General features: G+C 36.9%; 7 protein-coding genes across 7 annotated transcripts; 3 read left to right on the top strand and 4 right to left on the bottom strand. All coding sequences in view use genetic code 12, as the record gives it.

The window, feature by feature from the left end:
- Positions 1-668: 668 nt before the first annotated feature.
- Positions 669-872, top strand: CORT_0H01560 (Tom71 component of the TOM (translocase of outer membrane) complex; the record flags this gene model as incomplete). The annotated part of the gene is made up of 1 exon (XM_003871345.1): positions 669-872. One exon carries the CDS (start codon positions 669-671, stop codon positions 870-872), a length of 204 nt encoding a protein of 67 aa, XP_003871394.1.
- A 526-nt stretch (positions 873-1,398) lies between these two features.
- CORT_0H01550 (Flx1 protein) lies at positions 1,399-2,409 on the top strand (the record flags this gene model as incomplete). Its single annotated transcript, XM_003871344.1, has 1 exon — positions 1,399-2,409. The coding sequence occupies one exon, from the start codon at positions 1,399-1,401 to the stop codon at positions 2,407-2,409; it is 1,011 nt and encodes a 336-aa protein (XP_003871393.1).
- A 350-nt stretch (positions 2,410-2,759) lies between these two features.
- Positions 2,760-3,494, bottom strand: CORT_0H01540 (Ssr1 Beta-glucan associated ser/thr rich cell-wall protein; the record flags this gene model as incomplete). The annotated part of the gene is made up of 1 exon (XM_003871343.1): positions 2,760-3,494. The coding sequence occupies one exon, from the start codon at positions 3,492-3,494 to the stop codon at positions 2,760-2,762; it is 735 nt and encodes a 244-aa protein (XP_003871392.1).
- Positions 3,495-4,065: 571 nt separating this feature from the next.
- On the bottom strand, positions 4,066-6,750 carry CORT_0H01530 (hypothetical protein; the record flags this gene model as incomplete). The annotated part of the gene is made up of 1 exon (XM_003871342.1): positions 4,066-6,750. The coding sequence occupies one exon, from the start codon at positions 6,748-6,750 to the stop codon at positions 4,066-4,068; it is 2,685 nt and encodes an 894-aa protein (XP_003871391.1).
- Positions 6,751-7,337: 587 nt separating this feature from the next.
- Positions 7,338-7,862, top strand: CORT_0H01520 (Psf3 GINS complex subunit; the record flags this gene model as incomplete). Its single annotated transcript, XM_003871341.1, has 1 exon — positions 7,338-7,862. One exon carries the CDS (start codon positions 7,338-7,340, stop codon positions 7,860-7,862), a length of 525 nt encoding a protein of 174 aa, XP_003871390.1.
- A 76-nt stretch (positions 7,863-7,938) lies between these two features.
- Positions 7,939-11,328, bottom strand: CORT_0H01510 (Ctr9 protein; the record flags this gene model as incomplete). Its single annotated transcript, XM_003871340.1, has 1 exon — positions 7,939-11,328. One exon carries the CDS (start codon positions 11,326-11,328, stop codon positions 7,939-7,941), a length of 3,390 nt encoding a protein of 1,129 aa, XP_003871389.1.
- A 176-nt stretch (positions 11,329-11,504) lies between these two features.
- On the bottom strand, positions 11,505-12,827 carry CORT_0H01500 (Mac1 transcriptional regulator; the record flags this gene model as incomplete). The annotated part of the gene is made up of 1 exon (XM_003871339.1): positions 11,505-12,827. One exon carries the CDS (start codon positions 12,825-12,827, stop codon positions 11,505-11,507), a length of 1,323 nt encoding a protein of 440 aa, XP_003871388.1.
- Positions 12,828-13,101: the final 274 nt, after the last annotated feature.

Below are 13,101 nucleotides of genomic sequence, written 5' to 3'. Positions count from 1 at the left end.
CTTGGTCGCAAGAATGTTATGTCGAAATGGAAACCAAAATAAAGCATCTAAAAATACACCACAAGCACCATTACAATTTTGAAAAAGTTGTAATTAGTATACATCTGAGTACACCCTCTACGTGTAATCTCCTATGTCACTTGTGTTTAGAATTGAATGTTTAATGTTGTGATTTCATTGTAAATTTTTGGCAAATTTTTGGCAAGCAAACTCAAAAAACCTATATTATTGAAGCAAAGTAAGCAAAAACAGCACAGACGAGTATGACCCCATCTTGATATTGGAAATTCTTATTGATATGTAGACGATATTATGTGAATTCATATTTGCTATTTCATAATGAAGAAAAGATAGAAGATTCACTCAATTTGTAGGAACCATATATCGTAGTGACAAGTTGATTGCTCTTCTTATTGTGTTTAAAGATACATGTACCTTTAAATTTATGACTGGTTTTGCCAAAGCGTTTGCTATCTTTAGAAACCAACTCCTTTTATAAAGATACTTTACTCTACTGGTTGTAAGTTTTTGCAACAAGTTCTGGTCGTGTAACTTCTCCCAAATTAAATCGAAAGTAAATGGAAAAAAATCTTTTTCGAAAGGTTCGGCAAATCATCAGAATCTTCCTCCTAGTATAAGTATCAAAACATATATTAACATCATCAACCATGGCTGAATCTATCCCATCAAGAAGAAACACATATCAATTAACTTTATCTGATGAATCAAAAGAGAGAATCGTTAAACTTTTAGATTACTCAAAAACCATTGCTCATTATGGGTTCATTCCTTTTGTTTTGTATTTGGGTTGGGCTGCATCACCAAATAAGCCATCGATCTTGAACCTATTGTCTCCTTTCCCATCCGCTTAAGGGCAATAATGTGATGAAGAAGTTGGGTGTTGGTCGTACGGAGAGAGAATACAAAAAGCGGTGTTTTTATGTCAGGATGCGGGGCTAAACTGCTTGCATTCATTGAGGGGAACGAGAATTGAATACAGAACAAACAGGTTTAATCAAGGAAGAATAGTTTTGTATGATTTGGCTGAACTCCTTTTTAACAAGAGGAGATCTGATGTTATTCAGAAAATTCTAACTTGATCTTGTATATATACTTTAAAACAAACAATTGGATGAACTTTCATGAAAAATCTTTTGTATAATTATCCTCGGACACCTTATCATCGTAGAGTAGCGACTCATTGAACTATCTAATGGAGTACTGCTATCCCTCTCATTCTTCGTAAAACAGTAGATTGTCAAAACATGTCACTGAAAATCTGCTTTGCGACATTGATGATTAACTAGAAAAAATTCTTTGCAACTCCAGCGATTCCCCAGATCGTACCCACGTATTTACATGTATTTCAAAAGTATTCATACTTTCGAATTCTCATAAATGAATAAACAGGATGTTGACCACCACCACTTTAAACAAGCCACTACTCCACGCTTTTCTTCACGACAAGTTGAGTCGATAGCAGGACTTTGTGCAGGGTTCGCAACAACAATCATTACTCATCCCCTCGATATAATCAAAATACGACTTCAATTATCCCATACAATTACCAAAGAAGGTAATACAAAAGGGAGGCCTTTTCAATCGGTACTTGACATTATACGACAAATTAACCAAGATGCAAGGTTTCAGGCAAAACAGTTTTCTTTGCAATCAACGACACATTCTTTGCGCAAATTCATTGGTGTTAACTACTTAATTCAGTATTATCGTGGATTGGCGCCAAATTTAATCGGTAATATATCAGCATGGGGATGCTATTTTGCCCTTTATGCAGAATTTAAGAGTCACATACACACATCGAACTTAACTATAAATTATTTTACAAGTTCTTCATTGGCTGGGATCACCACATCAATCTTAACTAACCCCATCTGGGTTCTTAAAACTCGTATAATTGCGAAATCTACGAACGAATCGGGCGCTTATAGATCGGTTTGGGATGGGATACGAACTATGATTCGTGATGAAAGTATTGCAAGCTTTTGGAAGGGGTCAATACCTAGTATGTTTCAAGTTTTCCAAGCAAGTTTACAAATTACCATTTATGATCATTTGAAGAATTACATATTCAAGAAGAAACCTAACACAGAAGGGGATTTTACTGCTGTTGCACCCCATCTATCCACAGCACAATATTTGTATACATCAGCAACGTCAAAGATTATTAGTACGTTGGTAATGTACCCAACACAAGTAATCAAATCAAGGTTACAAAATAGTCATCAATCAAATACAACTATAGTGCAAGTGATACGCAATTTGTATTTCAAAGAGGGTGGGTTTCTAGCATTTTATAAAGGTTTGAGTGCCAATATCATTAGGGTTGTTCCCGCTACTTGTATTACCTTTGTTGTATATGAGCATGTGAAGCGGATTTTAATAGAATAAAATAGAGGCAGAATTGAGTGTATAATAAATGGAATAGGCTGCACTTTGTGTAGGGTGGTACCAGATCTGATCAAATTACAAAATCGGTATCAGATATCCAAAAGATCCTCAATCGATTTACTACGAGGTAGTAGTGTTCACAACTTTTTCAAAATTTTGTATTTACTATATAAACTCTACTTAAATTGAAAACAACAAGCAAAAACAACCGTAATTCAAATGATGAACCACGTATAAAGAAACCAAACAATACGATTAGACAGTATTAAATCAACTTTTCTCTCTTTCTCTCTGTCAAAGATCCTACTCCTGCCTTTCACCAAACCTCTTTTTTCCTCTTTATGCTACACTTATAACAATGCAGCACCAACTAAACCAACTAAAGCACCCAAACCAATCTTGTTGGCACCTGAACCTTCAGTTTGAGTTGAAACAGATGGAACTTCAGAAGACGAAGTGGATTCTTCAGCAATTGAAGAGGTCTCCAAGGTGGATGATGCTTGTTCTTGGGAAGCTGCAGATGAGGCAGTTTCTTCTCCTTCACCAGCACCTCCGTTTCCACCGGCAGTTTCGGAAACAGATGGTTCAGCTTCGGTAGATGATGGAGCGGGTTCAGAGGTGGATTCAGCATCAACAGTTGATGAACCGGATGGAGCGGCTTCTGAGGAAGATGATGATTGCTCTTCTTCGCTTGAAGAAGCTTCAGTTGAAGATGATTCAACATCATTTGAGCTTGATGGAGCTTCAGATGAGGATGATTCTTCAGTAGATGAAGATTCAGCTTCAGACGATGATGATGATGATGATGAGCTGGAATCATCACTGTGTCCTTCGCAAGAACTTTCAAAAGCCTTCTTGGCAGTATCAGCATCATCATTTGGACAAATGTTATCTAAACAAGATTTAACATCATCACCTTCATTAGAACAGATACATGATAAATCATTCAAACCTGAACATTGAGATGATGATTTTTGAACTTGAGCAACACAAGCCAATAAACAAGCTGGTGGTGTAGCAACTGTCAATTGTTGTAATGAAGCAATGATTGCAAGAAAGGTGGAAACTTTAGTGAATGAAGCCATATTGATATAGATTTTGAACTAAACGACGGTATATATAAGTGGGTAGGGTATCAAACAAAGGTATTGTTGTATAAAACGAGTGGTTGGTACTGATCAGTTGTGTAAACTTTAGAATTGAAAAAACGGGTCGGTCAGATTTTATTATTATTATTACTGAGTGATCGAATCTCACCATTTAAAATTTTCTACTCCTGTATAAAAGACGGTTCTTTTGTTTGTTTTGATTTTTTTGATGAAAGTACTAGATTCACTTTCAGAAGTATTGCAGATTGGATCTTTTGTTTGGATCCACGTGAGTCGTGTACTTGTACAATTACCCTTTTGACAGTTGCAATACCCCAATTGGGTAATTAATAACAAATGACAAGCACAACATCCTATTTGTTTGCCTACTGCGGTATGGAGGTAACTACAACATTGCTATAAATAGATTTTGTGACACCGCCCCGATATTGCATCTGGTTCTGGATCCAAACGCTACCAGTACAATTGCAACCACGCATTCAACTCTTAATACATAACATTCATTAAATAACAATAAATACTCTAAATCGACAATTACCTCTCCCATCTACCATCTAATCTTTGATACCAATTGTTTACCCTTATAAATCAACCGTAAATCAAATAATTCTAGTCCAACGTTAACATCAGCCATAACATCAATACTTAAATCACCATTCAAAGCACGTTTTAAAATATCAGTCGCCGCCCCATTTTCAATCTTGATTGGTATTCGTGGTGTCACATAAAATCCTGGTTGCAAATCGATAACTTCACGTCGACTTACATAGCCCAAAACCACATCTTCATGTTTTGCAAATGCTTGGAAAATTTCTAATCTGACTTCTGCATTTGATATGGGGTTATAAATCTTTAATTCAAGCTCTGAGGTGAACACATGAATTGTAGTTTCAATGATGAAATCACCAACATCTTGCTTTGCTAGGGCTGTATTCGTCACGTCGGTATTGCCTATATTGTACTTTGGAATGACGTAAGTCACGTTGGGCATTGTGACATTATGTATCTTAATTTGAGTCATGAAAGCATCAAGCCCATCATTACCCGCCACTGAATTATTGGTCAAATCAATCGTCAAATCTTTTGTAAATGACGATGCATAAACACTGATAAAATCTTGCAAGAACAACTTGTCAGAGTATGTCTCATACCTAAATTTAATATTGACTTCCAATTTTGATCGTTCAAGTTTGGTTAGTGAAATTTGTTTAAAACTAGCATATCCAAATTTTGTCTTATCCTGCCCAAACTCCATCAAAATCGCTTGATCATGTACTCGAGGAATTTCCAAAGAGACATTGAGTGGATTGTACAATGATATCAACACTTGAAATTCAACTTCGTGTTCACTAGATCCCAAATAATAAACTTCTTCAATTTCAACATTTAGTTGAGATACAATCGAATCGTATTGTACCTTACTCACATCTTGCAATACATCAAGAACTTGTGGCAACTTGACAAATGGTATATCTAGGCGCCGTAGCGTTGCATTTCCAACAATAGGCAAGTATGTATCTACTTCTGATAAACTCACATTGACATACACGTCATCATTTATGGGGAAATTTGAATTCTTGTTGATCATAGAATTAACAACCTTACCAAAATAAACTGGATCCATTACATCCACATCCAAATCAGAGATATTCACATCAACATGGAAAAGGTGTTTAGATTGTGTGGTGTCGAGTAACACAAAGTTCCTCGACCAAGCCTGCACTAATGCTCCATTTTTCGATCCCAAACTGACATTGAATTTCAATCTATCAACACCAACTTGTAAAGATGACGGATTGACAGCTTCAATAGAACAATTGCTTTTGATTTTACCTGCAAACAGACCATCTTTCTTTGAAACATCTATCCTTTCACTATCGGTATAGTTCATGGCCAAGTCGCATGAGTTGACACGTAGATTTTTGGGCATAATATGTGTTCTTGGCAAAGCAACAGCTAGTTCAGCCGGTGGCATACGTTTCAAGGTGTCAAGTATCCACCGTATATCGTGAGGTACACTATCAACACTTTGACCTTCACTCAAATGTAAGTAAAACTTTATCGGCTCCTCTCGTAAATATTGTTCAATCAACGAATTTATCGGGCTTACCAGGTCTTTACAATCCTCCATTAATCTATCAGGAACATCTTCAACAACCCCATCAACATCTACTGTGATTGTGTCATTAGCCTCACCTGTTGTTGGTAACGTACGCCATGCTCCTACTTTCACCAAGTTGGAATCACAATCATTAAATAACAAATCCCATTGCAAAGCTGGGATACCTAAGGAGATCCCCCATTGATTAGGCAACTCCAATTGTGCAGACAAGTTTATAATATTTGCTCCAGGCGATGTAACACCAAACTTGTTAATCTTTAATCCCTTCTTCAAATCATTCTTGTTGATGGTCAAGTGATCACTAACTTCAACATTATGTAGTCTCAAATTAATCAACTTTAATGTATTTACATTAACTTCCTCAGCAATCATCCTCACTTTTAAATTTATATCATCACCAGTCAATTGATAGTAATACTTTAGGAAGTCTAGGAATTCGGTATTACCAAATGTGCATTCAGTTAAAAAATTCAATTCTGTTTTGGCTCTATTACTAATATAGATTGCAATTGGAGGTGGGCTCGTATCTGCCAAATAAAGGAATGGACTTTTCAAATCAACTAACTGTACGTGCAATTGCACGGGCTTCAACAGCACAAGTTTCAATGTTCCTAATACAAAAGCACCAACTTTAATCATGGCAATTTGAACAGGATTAGTATGCATTAAATGATATTTCATCTCAACTGAACCTTGCACATGTACATTGACTCCATGACTCGTGAAATTGGCAAATGTAGCATTATATACTTGTAAGTCAATTGCATCATTAACCACTGATTGTATATTATGGAATGTTATCACAGTTAAACCAATCAAGATGATTACGACAATAAAAGCAACATGAAGCCAATTGGGATCGAAGATTCTTCGTAGAAATGAATGTTGGGGTATTTCAGTGGCATGGAGTAATGGAGTTAGTTCACTAGTTTGGGAACTGCACTGACTAACTGTGATAGAAGTGGTTGTGCTGTCTTGACTATTATTGCTGGGATCCGATCTCACGTGGGGTGTGGGTTGCTGCAATAATGGCGACGACTCTTGATGTTGATTGGTGGAAGCGTTGTTTCTTTCTTGCTCATTGTTACCGGTTGAGTTTGAGTTTGTCATTATCTCCACATATCTAGGTAGCACAGCAGTTGGATAAGATAACTTTTCGTGAAGTATTGGGATGACCTCAGTTGTTATAATAAGGGGAAAGCAAATAACTCCATCTTAGTGTCATATTTTTAGTCAATGTCATAAAAATTCAATAATAGAATTGCGACACACATCCCACACCACTAGTTTATCAATGACATTTACACCTTGTTAAGCGAGTGTTGGTTAAGAGAAAGATAGAGCTGCAGATACAGCGGAGTTCTGCGTCTTAACCAAAGAAGATCTTGGTGGTGGTAGGCTGTTAATTTTCTTTTTAGCACAATCAAATCGGTTGAGAAACAACTGGATGTGTGATCTAGCTCTATTCCAATATACGCAAGCTTCCACAACTGCATAGCGCCATGATTTACTCCTCTTAAGTGTCTAGCTTTAGTAATTTCTAATGGTTTATTTTTACTATTCATTACTAGCTATTCAAATAATAAACGGATTTCATCGTCGACAGGATAACCACAACTAACGCGTCTAACAATCCAAAAACAAATTTCAAAATAAAACAGTGAACCACAACATCATCATAGGCCTAATTTCTCAATATGTCATATTACGATATAGACGATATACTAGCTGATGCTGAAAAATTACCATGTCAATTCAACCACACAATCCCCGGACTAGGTTACCTCGAAGGCAACCCAGGGAAACCCATTCAACAAGGTACCAAACTCGAACTACCATTTTGGCTAGCTGAAATCTTAGCCGTACTAGAAGTTCAAAACTCTGATTCATCATTTATTTCACTAATAGACCCCGATTTCATCAACGATAAAGTACTTAACGCCATAAAGTCCGATTCCAAATCACTCGATTTGCATAAATTATCATCACAATATTATAACATGATTATCAAATGGGGCAAATTGTTTTACGAACCAAAATTAATCGAACAAGTTATGGAAATGGCTAAAGAACGTAGTTTTGAGATTAATAATTATGCTAGTAATATTCACTCAAAACATTTTAATACTGAATTTATTTACACTTTGGATGAATTTGAAAAAAAATTGTTCAAGGATACTAGTGAAAGTAACAAGTTGATGAGACAATGGTTAAAAGAGTAGAAGATATAGAGTTTTATACAAATTAATGAATTATGTTGGAAGTATTTATTAGTACAAGGATTTCAATATTCTCTCTCTATTCTTCATCACCATTCTCTTTCTCTGCTTTATCTTCGCCATTCCCTTCATTCTCCTTTTGTTCATCATCTTCTTTATCATCACCGAAAAGATCATCGTCTTCCAATTCCTCATCGCTGTCCTTTATAAACTCATTAGACAAGTGTTGAGTTTTTTTTCTCTTGGATCCATTAGACACAGGTTCATCATCTTCTTCAACATCATCCTCATCCTCATCAGAGACATGTTGACGCTTACCATTCGGTTTTGATTCACCGTTCTCCTCAGAAAATTCAGCCTCTTCTTCTTCTTCATCACTATCTGATACAACTTTTCTACTCCCTTTACCCTTCTTTGACCTACTTTTACCTTTACCCTTCTGGTCCTTACCTTTCTTTTTGCTGTCTCCCTCTAATTCCTGTTCAAACAATTTATCATCATTCTCTTCTTCGTCGTTAACAGCAACGTCCATTCTTGATTCTTCAGCCCATTGTTGCGCCTGCTCTTGCAAAGCTGCTCTTTGTTTGGCCAATTCGGCTTCTTTCTCCTTCATGGCATTAATTCTCTCTTGTTCCTTTTGAAGCTCAGCTTCTTTTTCAATTTCTCTTAATTGTTTAGCAGTTTCAAGTCTTTGCTCAATTTCAGCAATGTTTTCTTTAGTTTCATCAAGGGCATTGGTTAATCGGCTTAATAATGTACTTGAACCTAAATTAGCTCTACCTCGTAACTCATCCTTAGGGTATGGCGGATGCTTTTCTTCATCTGACGATAATCGCATTAATGTTTCAATAGCTTCATTCAATCCAGTTATAGCATCACTTATATCTTGTGGTTGTCTCTTTTGAACTGGTTGTTTAGTGATAAAATCAGCAATTTGGAATTGAATGTATGAGATATTGAAAAGTAAAGCCGATTTTGACCCCTTTGTCAAATTAAACGCCTGCTTAGTGTATTCTAATGCAGTCTTGAGGAAATTCAAACTTTGCTCATTGATTCCACGAAGGGCCCAAGCCCTACCCAAAAATGTCAAGATTTGTACATCCTTACCATCAGTGAATCTAGTCAAGGCAAGCTCATAATTTTCAATGGCCTTTCCGTATTGTTTAACATCACATAAAACATGGCCAAGATTCAAATACACCGAAATATCATTAAGTGAATCTCTAATTTTTCTCAAAATGTCCAAGCCTTTAGTTGACTCTTTATTTTCGATGTACACAATAGCCAACCCTTGTGCTGCATACACGTTCTTTCTATCAACCGTTAAAACTTTGGTGTACAATTCAGTGGCTCTCACGTAGTACGTCCTCTTTTTCTCCTCCACACTTGAACCCTTTAAATCTCTAGCCAAGACGCAATAGATGTTAGCCAAGGAAAGCAAGGCATAACAATCATGTTTGTCATATTCAACAAGAGTCTCCTTTTGAAAAGCTGTATCTGCATCCGGTTTCATGCCCAATTTCTTTCCAAAGTTTTTGGCAAACCACCCATAAAATGATCTGATTTCCAAATCGGATGCATTCAATTTTAACAACTCATCAATCTCAGATTGAATCTCCTTTGGTGTTAAACCAGTTTCCAGTATACATGACAAGAACAAAATTCTCAACTTCGCTGAAAAATAATGGGGGCATTCAGACAATAAAGACTCATACGTCTCCAAAGCCTCCTTTTCATTTGAAAGCTCCTTCGTCCTTGCTGAATTGAAAGTCAAACTAACTCTCAAATCGCTTGGTAAATCAATCAATACATCCCCATCGGGACTTAAAAACTCAGCACCATCCAATTTATCAATAGCCACTTGAAAGTTCTCCAATGCCCCCTTGAAATTTTGTTTAGTAAATTGAAATACACCAATATTGTTATATATCTCCAAAGGTACATCTTTACCCACTTGGTTTCTTGCTTCGACCGCTTTGTTCAAATATGAAAGTGCTTGACTTAAATCAGTACTTTCGTATAAACTGCTCAAAGTCAAATATGCATTCAATGCAACTGGCTCTTTGTTCAACAAGAAATCAGCATCGTTTTTACTCGACGATAACCCTCTATTATTTGAAAGTCTAATATATCGCTCCAAAACTTGAATGGCGAGCTCCTTCTTTTTTCTTGAACTTTGTTTTGCGTAAATGACTCCTAGTGAATAATTAGCCTCCAAGCAATTGGCATTACTGCGTAAAATGGACTCAAATGTCAATGTTGCTTCGTCTACTGAGCCTCGATTGTATTGTGATTGACCTAATCCCAACTTGGCTACTATATTCAAGTCATTCAATTTGATTGCTTCTTGGAAATACCTAGACGCTTGGATGAAGTCACCCTCGGAAAATTTGACTCTTCCTAACCAAGTACCACATTCAGACAACACATTAGACTCATACTTGGATGCTTTAGAATGTGTAGTTAGTTTAGTCAAACTACTATCTCCCGTTATATCCTTGACAACTTTTTTTAACAATCTTTCAACAGTTTCAAAATCGTTCTTGGAGTAGTAGTATGATGCAAGGACCAATAACACAGTTGCATCATTCACATTACTTTTGTGGATCTTTGCTAATTCATTCAAACAAGCTTTATAGTTGGTGATAAACTCCTCATCACTCCAAGAGTTGTTGAACGCTTCATGAAAATGAGCCAAGTTCAAAAATATCCTTGCTTTCAAATTTTTGGGATCTAGTTCAAGTGCACGTTCCCATGCTTGAATTGCCATCTTTTCATCGTTCAAGAACCAACAGCATAATCCAATACCCAATCTGGGATCTGGCTTTGTGGCTGGGTTCAATACCAAAACTTGTTGGTACAATTTTAAAGCATTTGCATAGTTTTTCGACTTGTTCAATAATGCCTGTGCTTTGCCCAATAAGGCAAACGTATTCTGTTGATCTATTTTCAATATCCTTTCAAAAATTTGAGATGCTTCGTCGTCATGGCCTTGATACAATGCCAACACTGCCTGGGATAAAAAGTTACTGGTATTGTTGACTGGTGAAGATTGGGCATCGTCGTGTATCCGCGATGACAAGCTCGCAATCTCAGTACTTGCTTCAACCAAATGGTTACTCCTATCAATCCCAGCAGAAGCAAATTTGAAATGTAACCATATTAAAAAAGATTGAAGGGTCTTTATATCTTCATTGCCAAAATTCTTAGACTCCAAGGCCGATTTGATGATATGGACGGCATTTACTAATTTTCCCAATTGGGCATAAGCACGGGCCACGATGATCCAATAATGTTTCCCACTCTTGGTATCAGCAAGAAATTGAATAATTTCAGCAGGATCTTGTTCATCGATATTTGCTAGATTAATTGAAACAACATCACCTTCTTCTAATGGAACATCTAATGCTCTCAACGCCTCAACTCCATCTTTTCCGATGTAGTATGAGATATCAGTAGCCTCTTCCATCTCTGATTGTATTGGTGCTGCTACTTTGGATTGTAGTTGTTAATCCCACTCCACTCAGCGATCAAATACGTTTTTTTTTTTTCAGATACAAAAAATCGACCGAAAAGAATAAAATTCGTCACGTGAGTTTCTTCGCATATACGTTACTACGATTCTATGTACACAATTTATCTTATTCAGGATCTACTACGATTCGAGCAACAGCTACTCGGGTTATTAGTTACTGGTGGTTTAGCACTTAGATCGGTGTGATTGGAATAAAAATTTTGTAATTCCGACCAACTTCCATTATTACTTGGTGTTTGCATTTGTGAATATTGTAGTTTATTTGACGTGGAATTACCTTCGCAACAAGTCGAAGGCGCAACATAGGCAAACATGGGTTCTGGTTTGACTTCTGATGCTTTATTATCCAGCGACATAAGGGTATTAAAGTCAAAGTCTGACACCAATGCGTTTAACAACTTTTCTTGATCGACAAAATATTCATCCAACTTGTGTCCATCTATTATACCATGGACTTCACAATTGGTGCAATCACATGCATCTGGAGGACATAGACAAACCCCTGGAGAAGGCTGAGAGGTTGACTCAAACTCCGACTGGCTAAACAATGACGCTTGTTGGTTCGCATCAACAGGCAAAGCTTTAGGAAGCGCATCATTGTTTGGTAACGAGCTGAAAACGAGGGTCTCGGTATTTGAAACAGTATCTATAGGTAAATTGCCTGGTTGAGACGGGAGTAATGGGGTCTGTTCAGGAACCCCTGGAGCATTCCCATGAACAACACATCCAGCACACTTGCAATCACTACCACAACAACAAGTACCCGGTATGGAGCAAGATGAGATTGGAACAACTTCAAACACGGGTGTTTCACTTCTACTATTTCCGTTATTATTCAACTTTTGGTGCGGCGATTCCGAAATGAATTTAACCTGCTTTGGAGGTGGTACCACATCCTTGTTTAACCTCTTTTCGATATACGTTTGTAGTATCTTTGACTTGCTCACATTCTTCTTTTTGTTTCCACAACATCCACATCCGGTACGTTTCGTTACTTTCGGAGCACAACAACCTGATGATATAATAAAACTTTCGTCATTGATGACTGGTTGTTGTGGTGGTGGCTTTTCAACTGTACTCTTTGTAACTTTTGATTCATCGTAGGGGCCTACAATTTCCCCATTTGTCAAGTCAATAACCTGTTTTGACGAAGCTTTTAGTATGACTATTGGCTGTGATTTGCATGATTTGCGCGGCTCAGTTGTTGGTGGTGTTGCAGTGGATCCATCTTCCGAATCTGTGGCATCAGTTGGCGTGGCAATCTCTTCAGCAAAAACTGCCACTCTGTGATTTGGGTTACCATTCGCATATACTCCCGGTCTTCCCTTGGACCTAACTTGTAGTAGTGGTCTATCATGATGTTTGCAAGTTGAAGATCTATGACCTCGTATACACTCCATACAGGAATATTTCACATCGTTTATCAATATCATGTTTTGTTAGGTTTTCTATTATGCTAATACTATATCTGGGTCACTTCTCTGCTATTCATGGCTGGGGGTGGTGTTCTACTTAGACCTTTTGGTTGTAAAAGATTGTGTTTTTACATGAGACGATTTTCGTTGCAAAACTTGAATATCTACATATAACATAAATAACTATTTACGAAAGTATGTTTTTGTTGTTTTTTTTTTTCTTTTAAAGTGAGCAAATTAAAAATATACAAATTGGGAAAGTTAACCCTAAAAACACATTTAAGGCGACAAG

Source organism: Candida orthopsilosis (genome assembly GCF_000315875.1).
Source record: "Candida orthopsilosis Co 90-125, chromosome 8 draft sequence".
NCBI lineage: Eukaryota > Fungi > Ascomycota > Pichiomycetes > Serinales > Debaryomycetaceae > Lodderomyces > Lodderomyces orthopsilosis.
The sequence above is the reverse complement of the archived record's forward strand: the minus strand, read 5'-3'. Positions and strand labels throughout refer to the sequence as shown.